Raw genomic sequence first — 23607 nt, 5'->3', positions numbered from 1 at the left:
TGGGGGCCATGTGAGGAAGGACTCGGGGAAGGCTGTGGCTTTGTAGCCCTGAGGTGTTGTCTTTCCACCCTCGGCATCCCTCTGTCCACATGCCAGATACGTATGTGGACACCTTGTGCTCAGGCGCTGCTCTGGACCTTCCCAGCCAGTGGGGACAGAGTTTCCCCTCCAAAGAGGACTTGCAGTTGGACCTACGACATGCAGGCAGAGCCTGTGACTGAGCCGAATTGGGGAAGGCAGATGTTGACATAATAAATGCATTAAAAGTAATCCTTTCAAGTTTCAACTCCCAACTCCTTTTCATTTTTTGGTAACTTACAATTTTGACATAATTTAAAGTATACCCAGGAAAGTTGGAAGAATAGTACAAAGAACTCTCCTAGACTACTCTGCTTCTGCCATTTACATCTTGCCTCATTTGCTTTAGTATGCTCTTTCTTCCTCTCTCTCTCTGTTTTTTTCTGAATCATTTGTAAGTTAAGACATTGTACTCCTTTACCCCCAAATACTAAATATTTCGGGGCATGTTTCCTTAGAACAAGGACATTTTCTTATATAACCACAACACAATTATCAAAAGCTGTAAATCTGGAATCCTTTTAACACTAATAATATTCAAACACCACCTATAATGTTCTACAATTTCTGTTCTATTCTTCTTAAACTGACAGAGATTGAAATTTAATTAAATTTCTTTTTTCTTCTGACAGTGTTAAAGGAGAGAACATATGCAATATTTTTTCTTCAGCTGTATTACATGGGAAGCCTTTACCAAGGTTACAAATACACAGTTGACAATCAGTGGAATTACAACATAATGCCGCCAATTAGCTAAAGCCATCAGAGAGATCAAAGAAATTTTCTGAGTGATATGCTTGCATATTTGTTTGCCTTGGAATTAAATTTTTACAGTGCTATCTCATTTTCCTGAATATAACTGAAATCACCACTTGATAAGACTTGTGTATATGATCTTTATCTTTTTGCTTTACATCAGGGAAGATATTTTGATGATGCAAATTCAATACATTTTCCAGATTTCCCCCAATTGGGTTAAATGGGGAAATGGCCCAAAAATGAGGTATCTAACAAAAAAGCAATAGGGAAATGTGTTCTGATCACAAAAGCCATCCAAAATACATTATTAGAGGGAGAGAGAAAGGATAAAACATCATGTAACAAATGATTTCATAGGTAGATAGATAGATGATAGATAGATAGATAGATAGATAGATAGATAGATAGATAGATAGATAATGGTGTGTGCATAGAAACATTCTGGACATTACAGAAGAAATGAGTGTCAGCGGTGATTAACAGGACAGTGGGACTAGATAGGTCAGTAGTTAGGTGGAGGGTTACAAAGGGAGAGAATTATTTTTTTCCATTTTACACACCTTGTATTTTAACTTTTTATCATGTGCTCTATTTTATAGAAGTAAAAATTTATTTTTATAAATTTGTATAAAGGGGAGGAGGGTGGAATATAAAGAGAGACAGGAAGGGAGAGAGAGAGTGAGAGAGGGAGAGAGAGAGAGAAGAGAACAGTAGTTAGAACAAAACTAAAGGGCAAACTTATTAAAAAATGATGTGCCTTAGAAAGTAACAGCAATAGGCAGAATTTTGAAAAAAAATAAGTTGGATATGCAAAATGAGTCATTTTCTACCTTCAGCTATTTATAATATAGCTGCCAGTTTTTTCAGCCAAGATTCATGCCTGGGTCTCTTAAAACTAAATTTTCACTAGTGAGTGTGTTTTGGTGCTAATTCTGGTGGAGCAGACTGGCCACTCTATCCCTCTGTACTTCCTTTTAAATTACAAAATTGATTAGTATCATAGATTTTGATGAGTTAAATTTAGGTTTTGTTTTTATCAACATCAACTGATCTTCATGCTCCCACTGTCGCTTCTCTGAAAGCAAGAAGCTTATTCATAAAGAGCAAACAAACATCACAGAGATATTTGACCATGTACATCATATGATTTCAAGTAGCTTCTTTCATCGTATCTTCAAATCATTAGATTTGCTTTTGTAGATCTTCATGCATTAGATGTGCTTTTCTTCCAAGCCTTAGTTTTTTAATTTTTTTATTATTTTGTTAAGATTTTATTGATTTATTTGACAGAGAGAGAGAGCACAAGCAGGGAGAGCAGCAGAGGGAGAGGGAGAAGCAGGCTCCCTGCTGAGCAGGGAGCCCGATGCGGGGCTCGATCCCAGCACCCTGGGACCACGACCCAAGCTGAAGGCAGACGCTCAACCGGCTGAGCCACCCATGTGCCCCAAGCCTTAGTTTTTTTAAATGGAAATGTACCCCTTAGCAGAATTGGTGTGAGAAAACAATCATGATGTAGAGGACATGGGAGCCAATATTTATCGTGTGCCCAGGCTGCAAGGAGCTTTACGCAGATTATCTCATCCAGTCCTTCCATCAACTGTGAGGGGTATGTGGTAATAGTTCTGGTTTATTATTGAGGAACCTGAACCTCAGAGTGGTTAACAAATTCTGTCAATAATTCATTCACTCAACAAATATTCCCTTAAAGCCTGCTGTGTTGTAGGCTCTGTGCTCGGTTCAGAGTATGCAGGGAGAGAGAGCGTAGTTGTGGTCCCTGCCCTTGACTAGCCTATAGCGGAGCCGAGGAGAAAGGCATCGAGCCAGCACACACTCACATACGGACATAACCGCACATTACCTGGGCACACCGACAGCAAAGACATGGTGCCAGGAGAGGGGGTAACAGGAGACTCCCATAAGCTGGGGGCTCCGGGAGGGCCATTCTGAAGAGGCCATATGTAAGCGCAGGTGAGGAGATGTTGGCAAGGCCAGTGGTGGGAAGGGCTTTCCAGAGAGCAGGAAGATGCAGGAGGCCCTGAGGGGGAAAGCTGATCATACTGGAGCATCTGAAAGGGGCCAATGTGGTTGGGAAATGGAAGTGTGGGAACTGAGGCTGGAAGGGCAGGCGGGGGCCTGGGTTGGGTGCTGCCTCGCAGGTCTCGTTAGCACCAGCGGAGGTTTGCAGAACTAAGATGAAGTACCACACTTGCCTGGATCTTAAGGCTTGTATCCCCCCAACTCTTTCAGGCCCCCACTCTCATACCCCCTCAGACACATGGCACTGTACTTTTCTCTTCCACACTGTTTTCCAGAATGGCTAGAGCACTACCCCCATTATTGACACTTCCTGGTGTTCCTGCTAGGAGACTTGGGGCCTAATCTGTTATTTGAGGATATAGAAGGGAATTGGGAAGTGTGGGGCCTGGGTGAGGCCCCTGCAAACACACTCTGCAGGGGAAACAGAGTTCAGATTATCTAAAGTGGAGAGGTGATAGAAACCAGGAGCCACTCAAAGGATTCAAGGCATACAATATTGCACACTGATCAGAAGCTTCCAAGATTCCCAGATATGTGCAGTAGAGATATATTGGATTGGACTGACAGGGATGCTCCAAGGTTGTGTATGGTGGCTTGAAGCAGAAATCATAGAAATGATGAAAATGAAGGGGGATGAAGAAAGTAAGTGCAAAAATGTGTGTGTGGGAGGAGAAGCTGCAGGAGTTGGGAACGAATCAATGTAGACAGTCTCCAAAAGTCAAGAATAGTTGAAGCTGAGAAGTGGCCTACTCCAGGCTATTGAGCTCCATCAGTGTGCAAAACAGATAAAAGTCACTGTCCTTGTGTAGTTTCCATTCTAGTGACCAACGTGCATGCATATGGCAAAAGCTGGGATACTGTATGCCCCCAGGGGTCACAGGGTAGGTAGGATTGAAGTTAAGGAGGTAAGATAAGTGAGTTATGTATGGATGCTTCTAGAAAAACTTGCTCAGAAACTAACCAGAGAAATGCATAGTGCCTATGCTCCCATGGTTTCAGGTTTTGAGAGATAATGCCAGAAACTAAGGAAATGTCTCTAAAGTGGGACGTTCCGATATCTACTTGGGCCAGAAAGTCTTCCTACTCCCCTTTCTTAGTCCATTTGGGCTACTATTATGAAACCGTGTGGCTTTTGAACAACAGAAACTTATTTCTCACAGCTCTGGAGGCTGAAAGTTTGAGGTCAGAGTGCCAGCCGGGCATTTCTCACTGTGTCCTCACTCGGGGTGGGAGGGGCAGGGGAGCTCTATGGGACCTCTCATAAGACCCCATTTGTGAGGGTCTCATGATTTAAGAACCCCCCAAAGTCCCCACCATCACATTAGGTGTTAGGATTTCAACTTACAAATTTGGGGGGATATATCCAGACCATAGCACCCCCTGAATCACGACTCACCGTCTCGTCTCCCTCCTGCTCTACTACCATCCCTTGGGCAGTATTGTAGAGCCAGAAAGCAAAAACAAAATGGTCGTGCTTTGCTCTAATGGGATGATAGTCATGGGCTATTTCTGTGAAATAATCCTTTATTTTAGGTTTTGAAGTGATCAATGCATCCTAATTTTGTATGATCAAGCACTTAAATAGCACTTCCTTAGAATTTGCGTATTTCCATGATATGTATTACTGACAGTCCTGTTAGTTTCATAAATGCTGGGCTCGATGGTTCTAATTCAGAATAACTATCTTAATATCCATCACCCTTAAAGATTGATATGGTTAAATAAAATGTCAATCAACTTTTTTTTCTATGCACAAGGAGGCAGAAGCTATTTGTTTCAAGGTGCATAGTCACATTTATACATTAGATGGACTACAGCAGGTGCAGGCTTAGTGAAAGGAGAGCTGTGAGGATTGCCTATTATGCAATTCCAGCTCTAGAGCAAATTAGTGTATAACTCAAGTAGCATTGCCCAACTGTGTATGTGTGTGTCTTAGCATTGACCTACTCTGTGTGTGTGTCTTAGCATTGACCAACTGTGTATGTGTGTGTCTTAGCATTGACCAACTGTGTGTGTGTCTTAGCATTGACCTACTGTGTGTGTGTGTATGTGTGTGTGTGTGTGTGTGTGTGTGTGTGTGTGTGTTGCATTCAATTTGAGTTTTCCTAAGAGAAGCTCATGGCTAATTTAATTTACTGGAATATGCAGAGTACGTACTCACTGAAATCATAATCATTCCAGGGAACCCCCAGAAGTCTCCAAACTTTTTAGTCATATTAAAAGTATAGATGTGTTGAGTGTGCTTCAGCAAGAAATCTGAGCCTTTAATAACATTCCCTGTAGGTCGTTGGAGATTGTTTCACCTCTAGGAATAAAGTACCTTTACCTCCTACTTCATATCCCCCTCTCACCTCTCCTCCAGGTTCAGGCTGCCTCCCCTTTAAGGTCCCAATGCCTTCCTTGTTTTCCCATCAAAACCATTCTCCAGGCAGCAGCCAAAATGATCTTTTTGTGTGTGTGTTATGTTAATCACCATACATTACATCATTAGTTTTTGATGTAGTGTTCCAGGATTCATTGTTTGTGTATAACACCCAGTGCTCCATGCAGAATGTGCCCTCCTTAATACCCATCACTGGGCTAATCCATCCCCCCACTCCCCTCCCCTCTAGAACCCTCAGTTTGTTTTCAAAGGGGAACCCTCCTACACTGTTGGTGGGAATGCAAGCTGGTGCAACCACTCTGGAAAACAGTATGGAGGTTCCTCAAAAAGTTGAAAATAGAGCTACCATACGATCCAGCAATTGCACTACTGGGTATTTACCCCAAAGATACAAATGTAGGGATCTGAAGGGGTACGTGCACTCCGATGTTTATAGCAGCAATGTCCACAATAGCCAAACTGTGGAAAGAGCCTAGATGTCCATCGACAGATGAATGAATAAAGAAGATGTGATATATATATATATATAATGGAATATCATGCAGCCATCAAAAGGAATGAGATCTTGCCATTTGCGACGATGTGGTTGGAACTGGAGGGTATTATGCTGAGCGAAATAAGTCAATCAGAGAAAGACATGTATCATATGACCTCACTGATATGAGGAATTCTTAATCTCAGGAAACAAAGTGAGGGTTGCTAGAGTGGTGGGGGGTGGGAGGGATGGGGTGCCTGGGTGACTATGGACTCCAAAATGATCTTGTAAAAATACTTATCTGGGAGCGCCTGGGTGGCTCAGTTGTTTAAGCGACTGCCTTCGGCTCAGGTCATGATCCTGGAGTCCTGGGATCGAGTCCCACATCGCACTGGGCTCCCTGCTCAGCAGGGAGTCTGCTTCTCCCTCTGACCCTCCCCCCTCTCATGCTCTCTCTCTCTCAAATAAATAAATAAAATCTTTAAAAAAAATACTTATCTGTTCTTGTCACTTCTCTACTTAACACTTCCTCCTGTTGCACGAGGGTGACGTTCAGAATCCTCACTGTGACCCGCAAGGCCTTACCTGTCCTGCCCCTGCACCACTCGGCCTCACTGCCTTCCCCTCCCCCCAGCACCCTTGTCCCAATTCCCCTGACAGACTTCCCTCATCTCTAACATTTACACCTCTTTCCCCCTCTACCTGGAAGGCTGTTCTCTTTGCCCCCTGCCCTGTACCCCCAAGGCTCCCCAGCCTCAGATTCCCTGCCTTGCCCTGACTCTCGAATCTGAACTTGCCTCACCCTCCACCACCCGCCCCTTAGGAGAGAGAATTTCTAATAGGTGCTGTTTGCTTACCTGCAGGGTCATCTTTCTTGGGCTTTAGCCTAGAGCTCTTAAAGAACTCAGGGTTGGAAAACTTCCTCGATTAGAGCTGTTGTTGTGATTATCATGCTCCAAACTACTGCTCCTGGCAGGTTAGTCATGAATTAAAAATGGCCAGGAGTTGGCAAGCAGAATTTGCCTCTATTTAGAAATATCTATCTTAGGACCAAAGGATATAATTAAATATCATTGAAGACGCAGCAATGGAAGTTCTTTGAGCCCTATTATGCAGATGCTATAGAAATCGAGAAACAAGGAAACAGAATAACTTGGCATAAGAGGTAAACTCAGGCCAGCCAGGGATCTGCTGTGAGAGAAGCAGTACATATGGCTTTAAAAGAGTAAACAGAAGAATTCTGCTTGAAGGTTTCCATTTACAACTGCTTTACTTCTCCCCTTCTTTCCTATTCTTCTTCACATGGTTGAGAACTCTCTGGCTCTCTGAGATTTTAGAGCAATGTGCCATGTCCATTTTCACATTACCCATTACACATCATACAGAAGTTACAAAAAAACTCTTGCCAAGAAACAGGAAAAAAAAAGGGGGGGGACCTAAATGTTAGATCTCTACTCTAAGCTCTTCTCTGAAATAATCCTAATGCTTTCAGAGAAAGTACAGATGACCTGTTTGCCATTACATTTTATGAACTCGGCTTTAATAAGTTGGAAGAAGCTAGTGCAGGTATAATGAGTGGGACATTGTGACAAGGTACCGCCTCAGACCCCAGAGCAGCTGTCTTCTGTTCTGCCCCAATCCTGGCCACTCCCTGCCATGAGCTCTCATTAGTGCATCCCTGTTCTGAGCATATCCCCTCACCTCGGGTGTTCACAGCAATGCCTACCCATCATCCTTGTGGCTTCCTGTTTTTAATGCTTTTCTAGCCCTCATATCCCAGCCTAAGGATGCTACCTATGCTTTCCTTGCAACCTGATGATCTCCTAGGCAAGAGAGGTGGGGAGCAGGGGGGCTGTTGTTGGGAAGGGCTGTGCCCAAAGCTCACGGCTGGGCCTGGCTGCTTCTGGCCAGACAGGAATGTAGTAGTGACAGTCATGTTCTGCCCTGGCTCCCCCCATGGAGGCTCCCACTTGCAGCCTGGAGAGGTCTTGGCAGCAGGCAGCAGCTTGAAGAACACTCAGAAAAGGCCTCACCGTGTGTCCGGAAGACCTTCACCTCCAGGGTAGGGAATCTTGCTCCACCAGAACCCCATTTTCTTTTGTCATACAGGGTCCAGCTAGGGTACAAGCTGCCAGCCTTCCTTTATTCTCTGTTAGTCCTGCTTTGTAAACTGAGACTGACCTTTCAGAAGGGGACCTATCTCTGGTATGCCTCCTCCCCCAGCAGATGCCACCCAGCTTTAGTATTCTGGCTCCTGGACTACAGCTGGGTCATATGGAGCCTTTGTGCAAATTAGAGAAAAGCAGCCCTAGCTCTGGGTGGGAGCAGCCTCACGCTGGGGCTCAAGGCCTGTGGCACAGAGCTGGATTTACCCCCGGCACCCTTCCCACCAGATGGTTGCTCTGCCAGCCTCCCAGCCAGCCTTCTTCAGTGTGGGGGCCATGAGTCAGCTGAGAGACACACCAGGTTTTAACCTTCCTGGAGACTGTCATATTTGTCTCTTCTTCAATATTATTAGTATAGCCAGTAGCACATCTCCACCTGGATTTAGGGACAGGCATCTGGCCTCACGAGCCCAAGCATGCCGTCCCTCCCCTCTACTGCATCCCACACCCCTCATACTGCTTTCCCTCTTCCCTCTGTTCTGAGCCACAGACACTGACTTGGCTTTACCAACTGGCCCATTGTAATTCACAGATGCATTTAAAAAATATATTCTTTGAATATTTTGCAGTTCTGGTGGCTGAAAGGCTTTACTTATTGTTGTGAAATTATTTTTGAGCTTACTGTCTTGTGTCCTTCCTTTCTCGTTGGACAGTTTTACCTTGTGGATATAAAAACAGGCAGTATACTATAAAATTATTTAAGAAAGTCTATTACTTAAATTCCTATTTAAGCCTCATTTAACAGACAGGTCAATAGATGTATTATGGGTCTTTACATTGTGTAGGTCTTTACATAGCCTCGGGAATCGTCATGCAGAGAATGTTCTTTCCTACAGCTGAAGGCTATCTGCTTGGGAAACTCATCAAATGTAGTGTGATTATCTTGATTAATCCTTGGTTGTTTATTATTATTATCGGCAACTATTTATTAAGTGCCTAATATGTGTAGGGCACTTTTATAGATTTTATTTCTCATCTTCCCAATGGTTCTGAAAGATGGGACTCTTTATCCAGGAAACTGAGGTGACCAACTTACTCAAGTTCACATAGGTAGCAAATGGTGGGATCAGAATTAAGACCCTGTTCTTGTGAGGTTCGGATGTCTGCACGCTTTTCATAACATCAGAGTTCTTGGTTTTTTTCCAGTAAAGTTCTCCGAATGCATAGGAAATCAATATACCCTGCCCAGGGTCTAGACCCTTTGTAGCTAGAAGTAGCCAGCAGCAAGCTCAAAATTTCTTTGAAGTTTCATGCTTTAATCTTTAAAATTTATGCAAATTTAGCTTTCTACTCAGTAATATGAAAGCATAAAAGTAATCCTTTAAACTACTTGACATAGAATAAAATTTAAGCTCCAGGAAGAGCTTCTATTAACCCCTCTCGCATCCCCTTCTGCCCTGCTGTGTGCCACTCCAGGGATCTGCACACCTCAGTTGGAGAAGGTCAGCATTGTGCTGTGGTACGTCTCAGTTAAATTCTCCATGCCAGTTTTGTTGAGAAACCTTTAGGTACAGAGCAAACTGTCACCTGGCCAATTCTCAACCATAGAGGTCTTTCTAACAGAGAGTAGAATCCTTATTCCTTCACAGACAAATCCTAAATTGGTCTGTGTTGATTCTTCAAGGAGATCTTTGAGTGACATCTGTCTGGCTAGAAGTTCAGGGATTGGTCTTGTGATTTGTAAATTTTTATTTTTTAGAAGCAAAAGTCATCTTTCAGATGAAATTGCTCTTGGAACTCTAATTTATAAAAACAGTTAAAAGGGAAGACACTCTTGTTGCCGTAGGGGTAGAGAGTCTGCGTGCATGGTGCCCTTGCCTGAGGGTCCACCACGCAACCCAGAGTTCTGCTCAAGGAGCCCTGGACCTCATTCAGAGCACCCATTTTATGGATGAGGAGATTGAAGTCAGAGAGCTCAGAAGACTTGTCTGAGTTGACCCAGCTGACTAGTGACAAAGCCAGGAGTAGATCCTAAGAACGAAGCCTACCAAATTCTTTGAAGACCCTTGAAGGCCTTTGTGGTTTTCTTGTCGTGTGAACAGATTTCCTAACGGCTCTCAGAGGTCGTGAAGGGTTAGGGAGTGGGAATGGTGCAGAGTCCTCCTGCCAGGGGCCCGGCACAGTGAGGATAAGTGTCTGTGGCAGCTAAAGGCACAGCTCTTTCCCAGGTGCATATGGTGATTTAAAAATGATTAATGAAGCCATTTAAACTATTGATGTGTTAGGATGCGTTGGGATCCAGGGAAAGCCTTTGTGGGGAGAGGTCCACCAGGGCCCCAGTCAGACCACTGCACACCCCGGCAGCCAAGGTATGGGAGGCATGTGGGACTGATACCGCGTAACCACCATGAAAATGTGCCGGGTTGCCTCTGCAGAACTGCTGGCTCAGATGAAAGCTGGCCTTGTGCTGACTTTCATACTGGAGCCTTGGCGCATTCCCTTTAGTTTTGTTCTGTTTCTCAGAAAGCTTGGAGTGGCTTTTAAACTTCAATGGAGATATGAACCGCTCCACAATCTAGGTTTACTAATACAGTCGTCTCTCGTTTTTCAATTCATCACTGTAGCAGCAATAAACTCTATTACAAGGCAGCCCAGTATCTAATGCTACAGTTCCCCTACTCTGGAGGATTTTATGGTCAAAGGGAATTACTCCCACCTCCACATGTTTAAGAGAGAAGGGCTATCTGTTCACTCCACTGCCATCATCATCCCGTGCTGCCAGGCCATCCACATTCTGATGACTGATACTGAATGCCATTGCAAGCCAGTGCCACTGGTTCAGCCCCAGGCAGGCAGCCACAGTGGGTGATGAACGGGGACAACTAAGTCTCTCTCCCACGTGATCCTCAGCCACCTAGCTCTCTTTCCCAGAGGCAGTCTTTGTTACAACTTTCTTGTGTATGTGTCCAGAGATAGTCTATGCATTTACAAATCTTTATGAATATTCACATACACACATCTGTTCTTTTATCCCCACAAAATGGTAGCATACTCTACATTCGGGGCTGTGGTTTGCCTTTTTTTAATTTCACAATATATTGTGGAGCTAGTTCTATGTCAGCAGGTAGTGCTGCTTCATTCATGGCTGCATAATATTCCAATATCTCTTCATCAGGAAGTAGCCCAGGTGCCATCTACTTGTGGACAATTGGGTAATTTCCTGTTTGATGTTGCTGTTGTTTTGTTTGCTGTTACAGACAGATACGCATGTTTGCATGTGTATTCGGGTATTTCAGGAGCTCTAAGGTTCTTTGCTCAGTGGAAGGGAAGAGACATTTAATGTGAGGGCTACTTGCAAATTACCTTCCACCGAGGTTGTCTCATTTTACAGAAGCAATGTATGAGATAACCAGTTGCGTGTTAGTAAGTTTTTTGAAACTTTGCCAACCTGACAAGTGAGAAATGACATTGCACGATAAGTTTAATGTGCCTTTTTATTAAAGATTTCATTTATTTGTGCCTTTCTGTCATAAGTGAGCTTCTGCATCTTTTCATATGATATATTCTTTTATAGACTGTTTTTTAACTGGTGTTTGGAAGATGAGATGCTGCCCAAAGATCAAGCAGTATGCAAATTATTTAGGAATCCCAATTTTCTGATATAGGTTTTATTTCAGTTAGTTGTTTTTATCCTAACTAATATAGGGTTCTCTGTATGGTGCTACATAAGAAATCAATTTTCCTGTTTTAGTGAATGTTTTCTAAAAAATATCCCATCGATTTTAAAAGGTTGACTTTTTACTTGTAGGTGTTAAAATTTTTTGAAAGATGTATTTATTCATTCATTCATTCATTCATTCATTTTAGAGAGCCAGAGAGAGAGATGTATGCATGTGTGCATGTGGTGGGGTAGGGGCAGAGGGAGAGAGAGAATCTCAAGCAGACTCACAGGGCTCAATCCCACGACCCCGAGATCATGACCTAAGCTGAAATCAAGGGTCAGATGCTTAACCAACTGAGCTACCCAGGCACCACCCCTATTTATAGGTGTTAAAATTTCAACCCTGTTTTTGCAATCTCTCCTATACCCAAAGTTATTCTGCTGAAACCAATGTTGTCTTATTAAATAAAGTACTTTATAAAATTAAAGTATTTAATTAAATTCAGCAATGACATTTATGAAACAGAAATTTGAACATCAAATGGAAATCATGGAAATGTTACATTTCTTAGTTGTGATAGTGGTATTGTGGTTTTTGGGGGAAAAAAAGAGTCCTTGTCTTTTAGAGATAACTACTGAAATATTTATTGATCAAATAATATGATATCTGGGATTCGCTTCAAAATAATTCTGGAAAGGGCAGGTGGAAAGGAGTGTAGAGGGAACAACATTGGTCATGAGTTCATAATTTTTGAGGCTGGACGTTAGGTATGTGTTACTCTGTTTTTATACATGTTTGACATTCTCCATAAAAATTCTAAAATTCAACAGATAAATATTAAGTTCATCTTACGTGCAAGCCTTGGTGCTCTCTGGGGCAGAGATAGACACTTCACAAGTGCGTAGGGCCTGTGTGCTTGTTCTCTGCAATGAGCCTAGTGCCTAGGACGTTGCCTGCACATAGTAGGTGTTCAGTACATACATGCCCTGAAACCTGGCCCTCCTCCTACTTGCCCAAGGGCTGCTCTATTTTCTGTTCCCAGAGCACAGCCCTGATGCTGCACTCCATGAACGGGCAACAGACCCAGTGCTACGGGGCTAAAGGAAGGTGAAGGCCCATTCATTTAGAGTCAGGAAGGTACTTCTGTGGAGCTCATGGGAACTGGCATTGGGGTGCCTGAGACAAAGAACATCCGCCCCATCCGAAACATTTCTAAGCAAAGCAAAATTGCTCCTTTAATTTAACATAGGTTATTTCATTTAGGAGCCTGGTAAGGAGTTGCTAACAGTAAGAAGAATAACTCAAAAGGCTGTAGGGGGTCACAAAACCTTCTCAGAACACATCCCAGTCCCCATCTGCTTTCTATGAACCTGTTTTGTTCAGAGTCCGGCATAACAGCATGCCCAGTAATGTGCTTAATCAGTGCTCTCTCGTGAGGAAGATGAGTAGATGGTGTCATAAGAAAGAAGGGAATCAGAACTGGGACGCTATCAAAGGAAATGTCAGGAATTCAGGGTGATAGATTAGTCCTGTGGGTATGTTTGAGTGATTAGTTAACTCAGAGGCAGAGAAAATCATGATTTTTAATGTTTACATGCAGGTGTTAGTATAGTTGCCTCAGAATGAGAAGAAAAAAAGGATTAGAAAAAAAAAAGCTAGTCACATCTTGACTGGAAGAAGGCTCTTTTGAGAAACCGTCAATGTTACATTACAAACACCATTCAAATCTACCAAATGGGCCAGATGTTTGCTCAAACACTGCATGTCTCCAGCTGCCCATTGCTACAGATGAAGGCTTTTCTGCTGACGTCTGTGTAACCCACAAGCACATTATAGAGTGTTGATTCTTTTGACGCCATTTAACATTTATGTGTCATCATAATTATAAACCATAAATATACATGACACCATGCAATAAATAAAATTGCCTGGCTTTCGTTCTAAGAGGGGAGGAGGCTGTATTTATTACCTGAGAAGACAGGATGTCTAATATCCATTTTGCATTCTTTGTAAACATCGTCCCGCTCTCGGTGGTTGCTCTAGATGGCTTTATGCTCACCAAGCCTTATCCCCTCAAAACAGCACAGACTTTGGGGGCTAATAGATATTGCTGAGCCCCAGGTTTTAAGGCATCCCTGGACCAAAAATCAGGGGGATACAATTCAGAGGAATCCAAATAGTTCTAAATGAAGTCAAACCATTCTATTTGACAACAGACCAAAAGTTCTTTAGAGGTCACGTAACGGGCAGGTGTAAGTGTAAAAGGAAGTAGTTAAATGGAAGCGAATCAGCTTCTTTCAAACAGACATTTTTCAGAGATGCATTTCTTTTTCCTTTGAAAGAAAGCTGATTCAGTGCCATTCACCTATTAAGAAGGCAGCACAATTATTTGTATCTGCATCTATAAAAACCAAGTGTCTCTGCCTTCCACAAAAACCTGAGCATGTGTTTGCCGGAGTGAAAAGCAGGGCAAGAGGTAGAGGGAGGGGGAAAGCCCACGCAGTTGGGTTCTTCAGTCACGAGTACCTAAACGAACTGGCTGGCGTATTACCCCCTCCCTGGGCAGGGGCAAGGGGCCCTTCCAGTCTTATACACGAGGACCCCTTCTAACACAGCATCTTTATTTCAGAGCACAGATCCCAGACAGCAAATTTCATGGCTTTGTAAATACTAGAGTCAGATGCTTCCTGACACCCAACGTTTCTGCTTTTTAGTGTGTAAATAAACGAGTGCTCCAAGTGAGTAAATCTCTGTGCATTGAGTTTACAATCTTGTCTTTCAGAAATATCGACAGTACATGGCAGGACTTCTGGCTCCTCCTTATGGTGTTATGGAAACGGGCTCTAACAATGACAGTAAGTGAAAAATGTGAACATTTTCTATCTAAAAATTTGTCATGCAGTATGCGTTTTCATGTGACAAAAAATATGTCCCACACCAGCTTGACAGAGTAAATCTCCAGATTCTTTTGTGGATAAACATACCTGCCAGCCCACACTTGAATTATTTTTAAAAATTGTTAACAGTATTATTTTGTGGTCCTAGCTGATAGAGGGAGGGATGCTCTGGTGTCAGTTGGAACTTCATACTTAAAATGCTCTCTCAAAATCTCTTTATGGTGAAATCTGGTGTTTCTGTGCTCTTTTAAAAATGGGATTTATGAATTGTATTAGTCTCAGTCACATCCAGACACCTGAGAGCCCCACCTCTTGCTATTTTGATGCTATTGGTCGAGGAGGGAAGCAGCGTGAGTCATTATTTATTCTTCGCAAATCATGGCCTCATCTAATTCCAGGCCTTTTATGTGACCAGTCTCTCGCTGTGTTTGTAAAAGACAGGAAGTTTTCCTCTGTGATACTCTTTTCTCATGGATGCCCACTAGAGTCAAAGAAATCCTGCATCCTGAGTCTGTCTGTCTGCTCACGGGTGTCAGGAGCGTCTTCTTATTGCTCATGACTGGCTCTGGGAGTTGCTTGTTGCTGAGTCCCCTTATTCGGGTCTTAGACGTATACGGGTGGCAGGGTGCTCAGTGCTGGGGTTTTTGGAGCAGCTAGACAGCGTGATGAACTAACCAGGCAGTGCCTCCATGCCAGGGTCTTCTGAGCAAGAGTCACCCTTCACATCCTCTCTCTAGCTCCTTCAGTTGCCACTCACTACCAGACTCGCCACTCCAAGGTGACTCTCCTCCCTGCAAGGTCTTAAGTGAGCTTCCTCACATTCTCTGCCCTCCATGTCATAGTTTCTGTGTAGCCTCAGCCCTCTTTCTCTGTTTCTCTTCTGTCCTTGGGGTGGAGGGATGGGGTGGGGAAGACAGGTCTTCCTTTCCTGCCCTCCCGTGTTCTTGAATTTTCTTTTCTGGCTGATGTAGGAATGACCGGCCCACGAAGAGTCCTTGAGTTGAAATCCCAGCTGTGCTGTCTCCTATCTGTATGACCTCAGGCAAGGCACTTAATCTCTCTCTGCCTCGGTTTCCTCACAAGATTGTTGTGAGGATTAAATAAAGCAAAACAGGTCAAGTGTTTAGAGGGTGCCAGGCATAGAGTAAGCACCCCAGTGGTGTTAGCTATCATTTCCTCACCACTGGTCACTCTTAACCCCTCCAAGTCTGGCTCCTGCCCCATACCTCTTGACTCAAACCATCTCCAGTGACCAACCAACACACCGGCCTTCATTATTACCGTTCCCCATCTCTCTGACTTTGAGTAAGGCTTTCCATGTTCAGACTCCATTTGCCCTGAGTCCCAGGCTCCACTGCATTATCCTGGTTTTCTGGTATCTCTCTGGCCACGTTCATTTGGTCTCTTCCACGGGTACCTCTTCCTCTCAGCCAGAAGCTTAGGTATTACCCAAGAGTCCAGTCTTGGCTGTTTTTCTCCTTTGTTCTTTATACTTTCCCCATGACCATCGTTTGTTACACTGGATATGAACTTCCTGAACCAATACCTCTGTTTGATTCTTCCCATGATGGATTAGCTTTTCAGAGGACTGCTGGTTCTCTTTTCACCTGGATGTTCTGCTGGTCTCTTAAACTCACAGTGTCAGCAACAGAACACATCCCAATTCCCACAAAACCCCTGAAAGCCACATTTCCATTCCTATCTGCCCTGTTCTTCTCCCATACCAGCCTCTAAACCTCAACCATTTTATTATTTTTTAAACATTTTATTTATTTATCTGTCGAGGGGGGAGGAAGAAGGAGAGAGGGAGAGAGAGAGAGCAGAAGCAGGGGGAGCGGCAGGAGAGAGAGAGAAGCAGGCTCCCCGCGGAGCAGGGAGCCCCGATGCGGGGCTCAATCCCAGGACCCCAGGATCATGACCTGAGCCGAAGGCAGATGCTTAACTGACTGAGCCACCCAGGCATCCCTAAACCTTAACCATTTTAGAGTCCTCCCTTTTGTCACCTCCATGCACTGAGGTTAATCACCCATCCGGTTCTTTGTTCCTTCCTTTGCAGGGTTCATGTTTTTTCCTTTCTGTTCCTTCTGCAGCCACTTGGCCAAGGACCTCATCACTCTTGACCTAAGGGCAAGAATGACTCAGCTGGCTCTGAGCCTTTAGGATCTCACCCTTGGTCCACCCTACACCTGACTTACACCCGACTTACGCAGAACTTTTTTAAATTTACTTTGTATTGTGAAAAATTTCAAACATACAGAATGACATAGTTAACATCCATGTCTTCATCACTTTAATTACCATTAGTATTTTAATACTTAAATATGATTTGTTTATTAATAGCAATATGCACTTTAATATTTTAATTTTAATATTTGCCTTCTTTCCTTCTTCTACTCACATACACACATTTCACCTCAAATACTTCGGCAGATAGTTTTGAAAATAAAGACTTTTCCATACACCTAATAAACTGGTATGACTTTCCTTAATCATATCATCTACTAAGTCCATACGCAGATTTTCTCCACTGAATGTCTTTATAGCTCTTTGCTCAAACTGGACCTCAAGGATCATGCTCTTGCATCTGACTTTTATGTTTTAAGGGTCTTCATTTTGAACAGACCCGTCCCCCCCTCCCCTTTATCCTGGTCATATCACTCTGTTGCTCAAAACATCTTAATGATTGCCCATTGCCTGCCATGGAAGGTGAATTTCCAAGATTGCTAATGCCTTAGCCCAACTTTCAAGTTCCTAGGTGGCCCCAAATCATCTTTTCAGCGTTATTTCTCTACGGACACCCTAGTCTCCAGCCACTCAGATATGGTGATTTGAGCTGCTATGTATTTATCTTACCAAACTCCTAGAAAGGAAGTTTCTGTTACACCCCTGTATCTCCTCATACAATCAACTCCAGTCTTTTCAAATGGCCGTTGAACAAATGGATGGAATAATGAATGGATAGCTTGGATTCAAAGTTTCAGAGTGCTGATATTAGGCCACCCTTACTCCTGACAGATTTGGGAAGTGATGGCAAACATGCGCATTAATATTCTGTCACCCTGCTTTCTGCCTAGGCTTTTTATGTACTGGTACTATCCCAATGTGGGGGGCAGAGTTTTAATTAGAGAATGTTTCCAGATAGTCTCTTCCATTCTTACCCTTTCTGTGTATTTTACTGCTGCCTATTAAAATGGGCGCTCAATTCTTTTAAAGCCAGTAGTAGACATCCTGTGTACCCCCTTATTAAACACAGAATGTGCTGTTTACTCAGAATTTGGAAGTACTGTATTTGTATGTTGCAAACCACCTCAGACTGCCCTAGGGGTGAGCCGCACATACAAACCACCTGTTTGTATCTCTCAATCTCTCAAAAGAAGGCCACTTGGGTCCACTGTACTGGAGGCATTAAATTTTGCTGGGGCTATGGGCCTTCCTATCCAGCCACCCTGATCATGTCTGTCAGAGTCAACAACCCCAAAGGAAATACAGAGGACCAGGGCCTGCTATAGCTCACGAAATGTTTGTAAATGAATGAACAAATGCATAAATGGATGAACGATGAACTTTTTCACAGAAAACTGGGACACCCCTGGAAACAGACACGGCCAGGCTCAGACCTGACTTCGGAGGCAGCAGGAATTTGCTTTGCCCCAAATGGAGGCTGTGTTCTGGTGGTTCTTATGTGGGACTTGAAGCTAGGTCCACAGCCCTGGAGCATGGTGAGGTGGTCTGAAATGTAAAAAATACAGTATGTGTAACTTAAGATTTGACTTGTCTGTCCCTAATTCTGAGTGTCCTGTGCCCAGCAGAGAGGAATTAGTTGTTCGCATGGTGTAAATGAATCAGAGATGGATTTTTACCTTTGGCAAAGTAAAGCATATGGTAGAAAAGCAAAATAAGCATGAGATTTTGTTATCTGGCACACAGCCCTGCTCCTGATTCATTGATTTATTTATGTTACAGATTTTGGTGGGTGCTGCTATTTTTCTAAGCAGCATTATGTAAGTTTTGATAGAGACACAAATCAGAAACACCAGAATTTTACTTTGTTTGATTCAGCAAAGGATTTCAGTTCCATTTTACAGATTCATCTTACAATTCATGCTCTCTCTCTATTTTTCTTCTTCTAGGGATTCCTGACAAGGAGAATGTGAGTAGCACTCTCTCTGCCTCTCCTCTAAAAACTGTCATAAGGTAAAAAAAAATAATAATCATGGTAACCCTACCAGCAAAGAGAGCTCTTCATTCACATTCAACAGAGCAATAAATATTTTCTAATCTTATTCTGGCATCTTGGTCTGTCCCTTTGAAATATGAGGGGGAGAAGGTTGATTGCTCTGACATGGTCATCACATGTCCTTGATATTAACTAGTCTGCAGAAGGTTATTCTAGGGGCAAACAGTACAATTGCTAAGGGTTTTTCTTTTTCCCACGATGTATATAGGCAGGTGAGCAAATCATTATTTTAATGACATACAAAAAATTAGTTGTTTTTCCTTAGTGGAGTACAAAATATGAAATACAGGGTCAGTTGATTTTATCGTTGTATCCAAGCTTCATGAAAGTCAATGTTTCTCTTTGGAAGCTGAAAATAAGTAATTACTCTAATTGTTTAGCACAGTCAGGTGAGAGAGTAGGTTTAGGACAAACTTTTCACCAAGAACCAGTGCCAAGTGCAGGTTCCAAAGATGGTAGTGGTGTAGTGGCATTGCTTTGCATGCAAATAATAAGAATATGAATTACATATCAACCAGAATCTCAATCTATTCAACAACCTAGAAGGGTTAATGGTGCAAGAGTATATAGTGATTAATTTGAAGGAGTGCTTTGTGACTCTCAGATGCATCCCCTTTCATTATGTTCCTCGATTGCTGTACCCAAGTGGCAACATTACAGAATCATTACAGAATATTCTCCTTTCCTTTCCCTGCTTTTGGTCCTATGTCTGTGGACAGAGATATCATCTTCATTCAATTCAGATTATTTCTGTATCCCTTTCAAGAGATCTAACTCTAGCTTTCTTTAGGTCTTCTTTTCATAACGTTGGCTTCAAGGGCTGGTTGGGATTCTGGCCCATTGTTACACCACCACAAATTTGAGTTCCAGACCCAGCAATGTCACTTTGGACGTCACACCAAAATTTCACTTGGCTTGGCTTGGCAGAGGATTTCAGTTCTTGGCTGTGGGCCTTCACAAGCTACTTGGCTTCTCGAAACATCCTTTCATGAGCTCATCTTTAAATGTGGATGTTAGTCGTGACCACCTTAAGAGGCCATGATGAATATTGAATGGAATAATCTGTGGAAAGCGTAGAGACTAGTCCAACGGAGCTCAGTAAATGTTAAGACTATTACTGTAATTATTATTTTGTCAAGACTTGTATCATTTTCTTGAGATCTTTCCTCCTCTGAAAAATGTCCTACCCTTTTATGAAGTAACTATCCTTTTGCCATTTATGGTTCTCATCAAAATACCTTTCTTCAATGAACCTTTCCATTGATATTTTGCCATTAAAAAAATACCTTTGTGTGTTGAGCAAAGCTCTAGATAATCAGGTTCATGGAAAGCCACAGCTTTAGAGTCTACAGTAACAGACTCATCCTGCCACGATTTTGGATACGGATGTCCCAAAGCACTCCAAAACAAATAATACGCAGATCACTAGCCAAGTCAAGAGGATAAAAGAGCCTGGTGCTTCCTCATCAAGGAACCATCAGTGATGTGGAGGGCACACACAGAATGGCCAAGCCCTAGGAGGTCTAAAATGTTCTAATCTTCAAAAGAAAGCTCTGTCTCTCTTAGGTCCCTCGTGACCTTTAGGTTGGACCTCCCTGCCGAGGGACAACATAAGCAGAGACCTACCAGCTGTCATCCTGTGGCTCGCTTTGTGACAAAATAGGAATCTGAAGTTTACAGAAAGTTAGATATGTTGAGTTGTTATCAGCATGTTGCCCTGTAAGATTTGTGGGGAGGGGGGCAAGCTGTCTCCCCTATATTATTCATCATGTATGTTCATTTGTATTTGTTTGGGTCACTCATTCTGTGTCAGATTCTCTAGCAAACAGAAAAGTACCCTTTTTCTCTATCAGCAAATAGAGTGGATATAATGTCACCATGTGCTATTAAGAAAGTTCTCCAATGCCATCAGTCAAAGTAAAGCAAATGAGATGAAAGACATTCGTGAATAGAGTTGAAGCTCTAGAAAGATAAAAAGAACCCTAAGAGCCTTAAAGTGGGTGTTAATTGGAAATTTTCCTTTAGAAGAGACAAGTTGTGTTATGATGATTTCTTTTATCCTTTACCTTCTTTAACTACACGCTGGGCAATCTTATATTCCCTTTATGTTTCTAAATAGCAATAATATGCCTGTGGACTGAAATAAAAGCACTTAGACTATTGTTTCAGCGTCCAAACAGCTTCTTTGTGGAGAGACTATATTCTCCTCTCCAGCTCCTACTCTTGATTTCGTTAATCACCATGTTTAACTTTTAACCAAATACGCAGGCATCAGTAAGTGGTGTTTTTAGCTTAGCCTTGCCAGCTCTCTTTTATTTCCAGATGCAGCCTCACCTTGCAAAAAAGGAACTTTCTTTTCATAAATTGCACTTTCATAGAAACAAATGGACTGGCAGTTAACTTGCTACATTATTTTGTTTACTACTTACTGTAATTGATAGAGTCATCATTTAACTTGATATGACACAGGAGACTGGAACCTATAACTAATTGGTAAGATATTAGAAAAATGACTATTGCACCAATAAAGCAAGTTTTGATAGGGTTATGATTGTTTGGGGCTGTTGGTTGTACAAATAAATTATTCTCTTTGATCTTTTCAAGTTGTATTTTTTCCATCTTCTGTATATGCCCTATCAGATGACCATGTTTAACACAAAAGCTAAAAATCACAATTACAAGAAAGCTTCATAGTTGCATGTTACAGTTGCCCTTTGGAGGAATGAGCTTGTCTATAATTTTCTGCTACTTATGTAGATTTTGTTCCTTGTTGTGCTCCATCCTTTTGACAAACGATTGCTATGAAGTTGTGTAGTTTTAGAAGTCTATCCTTTTCTTCCTCAATGTAGAAGGGCCAGAAAATAGGCTTAGGAAGATACTACAAAATAATCCCATTTCCTTATGTATAAACATCTAGTTTCCAAAAGGATCATTTGAGGTCCCCTTTTTTTAAGGCAGTTATAGTATTGACAATGTGATTAGGTTCCTACTAAATGTGGAAGAGTACTTTCCCAATATAAAACACTAATCAATGCAATAATTCAATCAGTTATGGAAACAGCCCAAGTGTTCATGGACTGATGAATACATAAAGATGTGGTGTGTATACACACACACACACACACACACACACACTGGAATATTACTCAGCCATAAAAGGGAATGAAATCTTGCCAGTTGCAACATGGATGGAGCTAGAGTATAATGCTAAGTGAGATTAAGTCAGAGAAAGACAAATACCATGTGATTTCACTCGTATGTGGAATTTAAGAAACAAAAGAAATAGAGGGAAAAAGAGAGAGAGAGAGAAATAAAAAAAACAGACTCTTACTTAGAGAGAAAAACTGATGGTTACCAGAGAGGCAGTGGGTGGGGGGGTGGGTCAAAGAGGCTACGGGGACTAAGGAGCGCACTTGCTGTGATGAGCACCGGCTGCTGTACGGAAGTATTCCATCACCGTATTGTACTCCTGAACCTAATATGACACTGCATGTTAACTAACTGGAATTTAAATAAAAACTTATATCAATTCAGAGCTCCAAGTTTTCCCAAGCACTAGAAGAACTGGATGCTACCAATTAGTAATGAGCAAGCTTGGGAATCTTATAAAACTCTTTGGTAGGTCTTATTTTAAGAAGATGCCTTAAATCAGCGTTTGTCAAACTTTTAAAAATCATAGGTCATTTATATAAAGACTGATTTTTAGAAATTATTATAAAGACACAGATTTTAAACGGCAAATGGGGAGGAAATAATTTACACAGCTTGAAAATTCTCATTAAGGAAAAGACAATAGAAAAAGAAGAAAATAACTATCAGAGTCAAAAGGTTAGGAATGTTAGGCATTTTTAGGAAATATAATAACATTTATTGCTGCTCTTTTTCAAGATTAAAGAAAACAAATTAAAATATTTCCCACCTATTAAATAACAACATCTTATTTTACTCTTATACATTGGCTATGATTCTGGGCCAGAGGAAGGAAATGTAAATTGTGTGTCCTCAAACAAATATAAAATATAAAAAAACTTAGATTAAACCCATAAAAACCCTGTAAAACCTTCTAACTCCAGCTTTAGAACACCTACTGAAGTCAAACCAACAGTTTCTGTGAAACAGTTCTTAAAATCCTGCTTTTAAAACATGACTGATACACGTCCAGAGCTTATCAAGACGTGTTGGCCAGAGTTCACAGGCTTAGCCCTGGCAGCTTGTCCCGTGTGTTGTAGGGTAAGAATGGCTAGCTAGCCCTGTCACCGTGATGCAACAGCTCGTACGAAGCCAGCCGAAGGCGCGAACCTCAACAGGCGAGGGCAAATCAACCCAGTGTGAAGGACAGAAAATCCTAAGCCTGCTCATTTTGATTTTACAGGACACACTGCTTATTGCCTGGGTGAGGATTAGGTTTGGCAGTGTGGCTGGCTCCGTCCCTCCTGTTGGGTAGAGTGTCAACACTGGTTTCTTTAGCAGGCCTATGGGAGCACGTAACTCAATGAGCCAACACTTTGCCCCACCTCCTTCCTGGAGAACACCAGCGACTTAATGTCGAAGGTGCCAAGGACAACATTGGCTCGGTCTCTGAAGAAATGTTTGTTTTTGTGTTTGTGAGTTATGTATTTTATGGGGCAGAATGCCCTTGCTGAATCTCTTCCTGCTTTTTATTCCATCTGTTCCCCTGCTCTGTTATAAAAGCTGACGGTGCCATCTCTCTCTCTCTCTCTCTCTCTCTCTCTCTCTCTCTTTAGCTCCTGCAGTGGTATATTGATTGAATTTTTAAGATGAGGTATAGTTGCCCTTAATCTAAATCGTGAATAGTAAATGTGGGTAACAGTCTAAAAACCTGATCCCTCGGGTGTCAGTTAAGCCATGTGGTTGTTGCCTCTGAATGTTCTCGGCAATGTTCCCAAGATCTGCTTACCGTGAGTTCGCTGGGTGAAATGGCACATATTGGGTTGTGTTGGGGTAGTGGTTCAT

The 23607-nt window shown here is 42.3% G+C and overlaps 1 protein-coding gene across 14 annotated transcripts in view; it reads left to right on the top strand.

Annotated features, from left to right (window-relative positions):
* Positions 1 to 23607, top strand: part of RAPGEF4 (Rap guanine nucleotide exchange factor 4) — a 287935-nt gene that overhangs the window by 151141 nt on the left and 113187 nt on the right. For 12 of the 14 annotated variants that reach the window (XR_012375225.1, XM_073882406.1, XM_073882427.1 and 9 more), the window contains 2 exons: positions 14282 to 14354; positions 18527 to 18546. Coding sequence is in view for 13 of the 14 variants with exons in the window: in XM_073882406.1 (XP_073738507.1) it covers positions 14282 to 14354; positions 18527 to 18546 (93 nt within the window). In the remaining variant the exon portion in view is untranslated. The remainder of the gene's footprint in view (positions 1 to 14281; positions 14355 to 18526; positions 18547 to 23607) is intronic. The other 2 variants (XM_073882422.1, XM_073882443.1) reach the window with 1 other exon arrangement.

The sequence above is a fragment of the Callorhinus ursinus genome, unplaced genomic scaffold (assembly GCF_003265705.2).
Source record: "Callorhinus ursinus isolate GAN/ISIS: 27379988/994484 unplaced genomic scaffold, GSC_fseal_2.0 scaffold2, whole genome shotgun sequence".
NCBI classification, from domain to species: Eukaryota; Metazoa; Chordata; class Mammalia; order Carnivora; family Otariidae; genus Callorhinus; species Callorhinus ursinus.
This window is presented reverse-complemented; position numbering and strand designations above follow the sequence as displayed.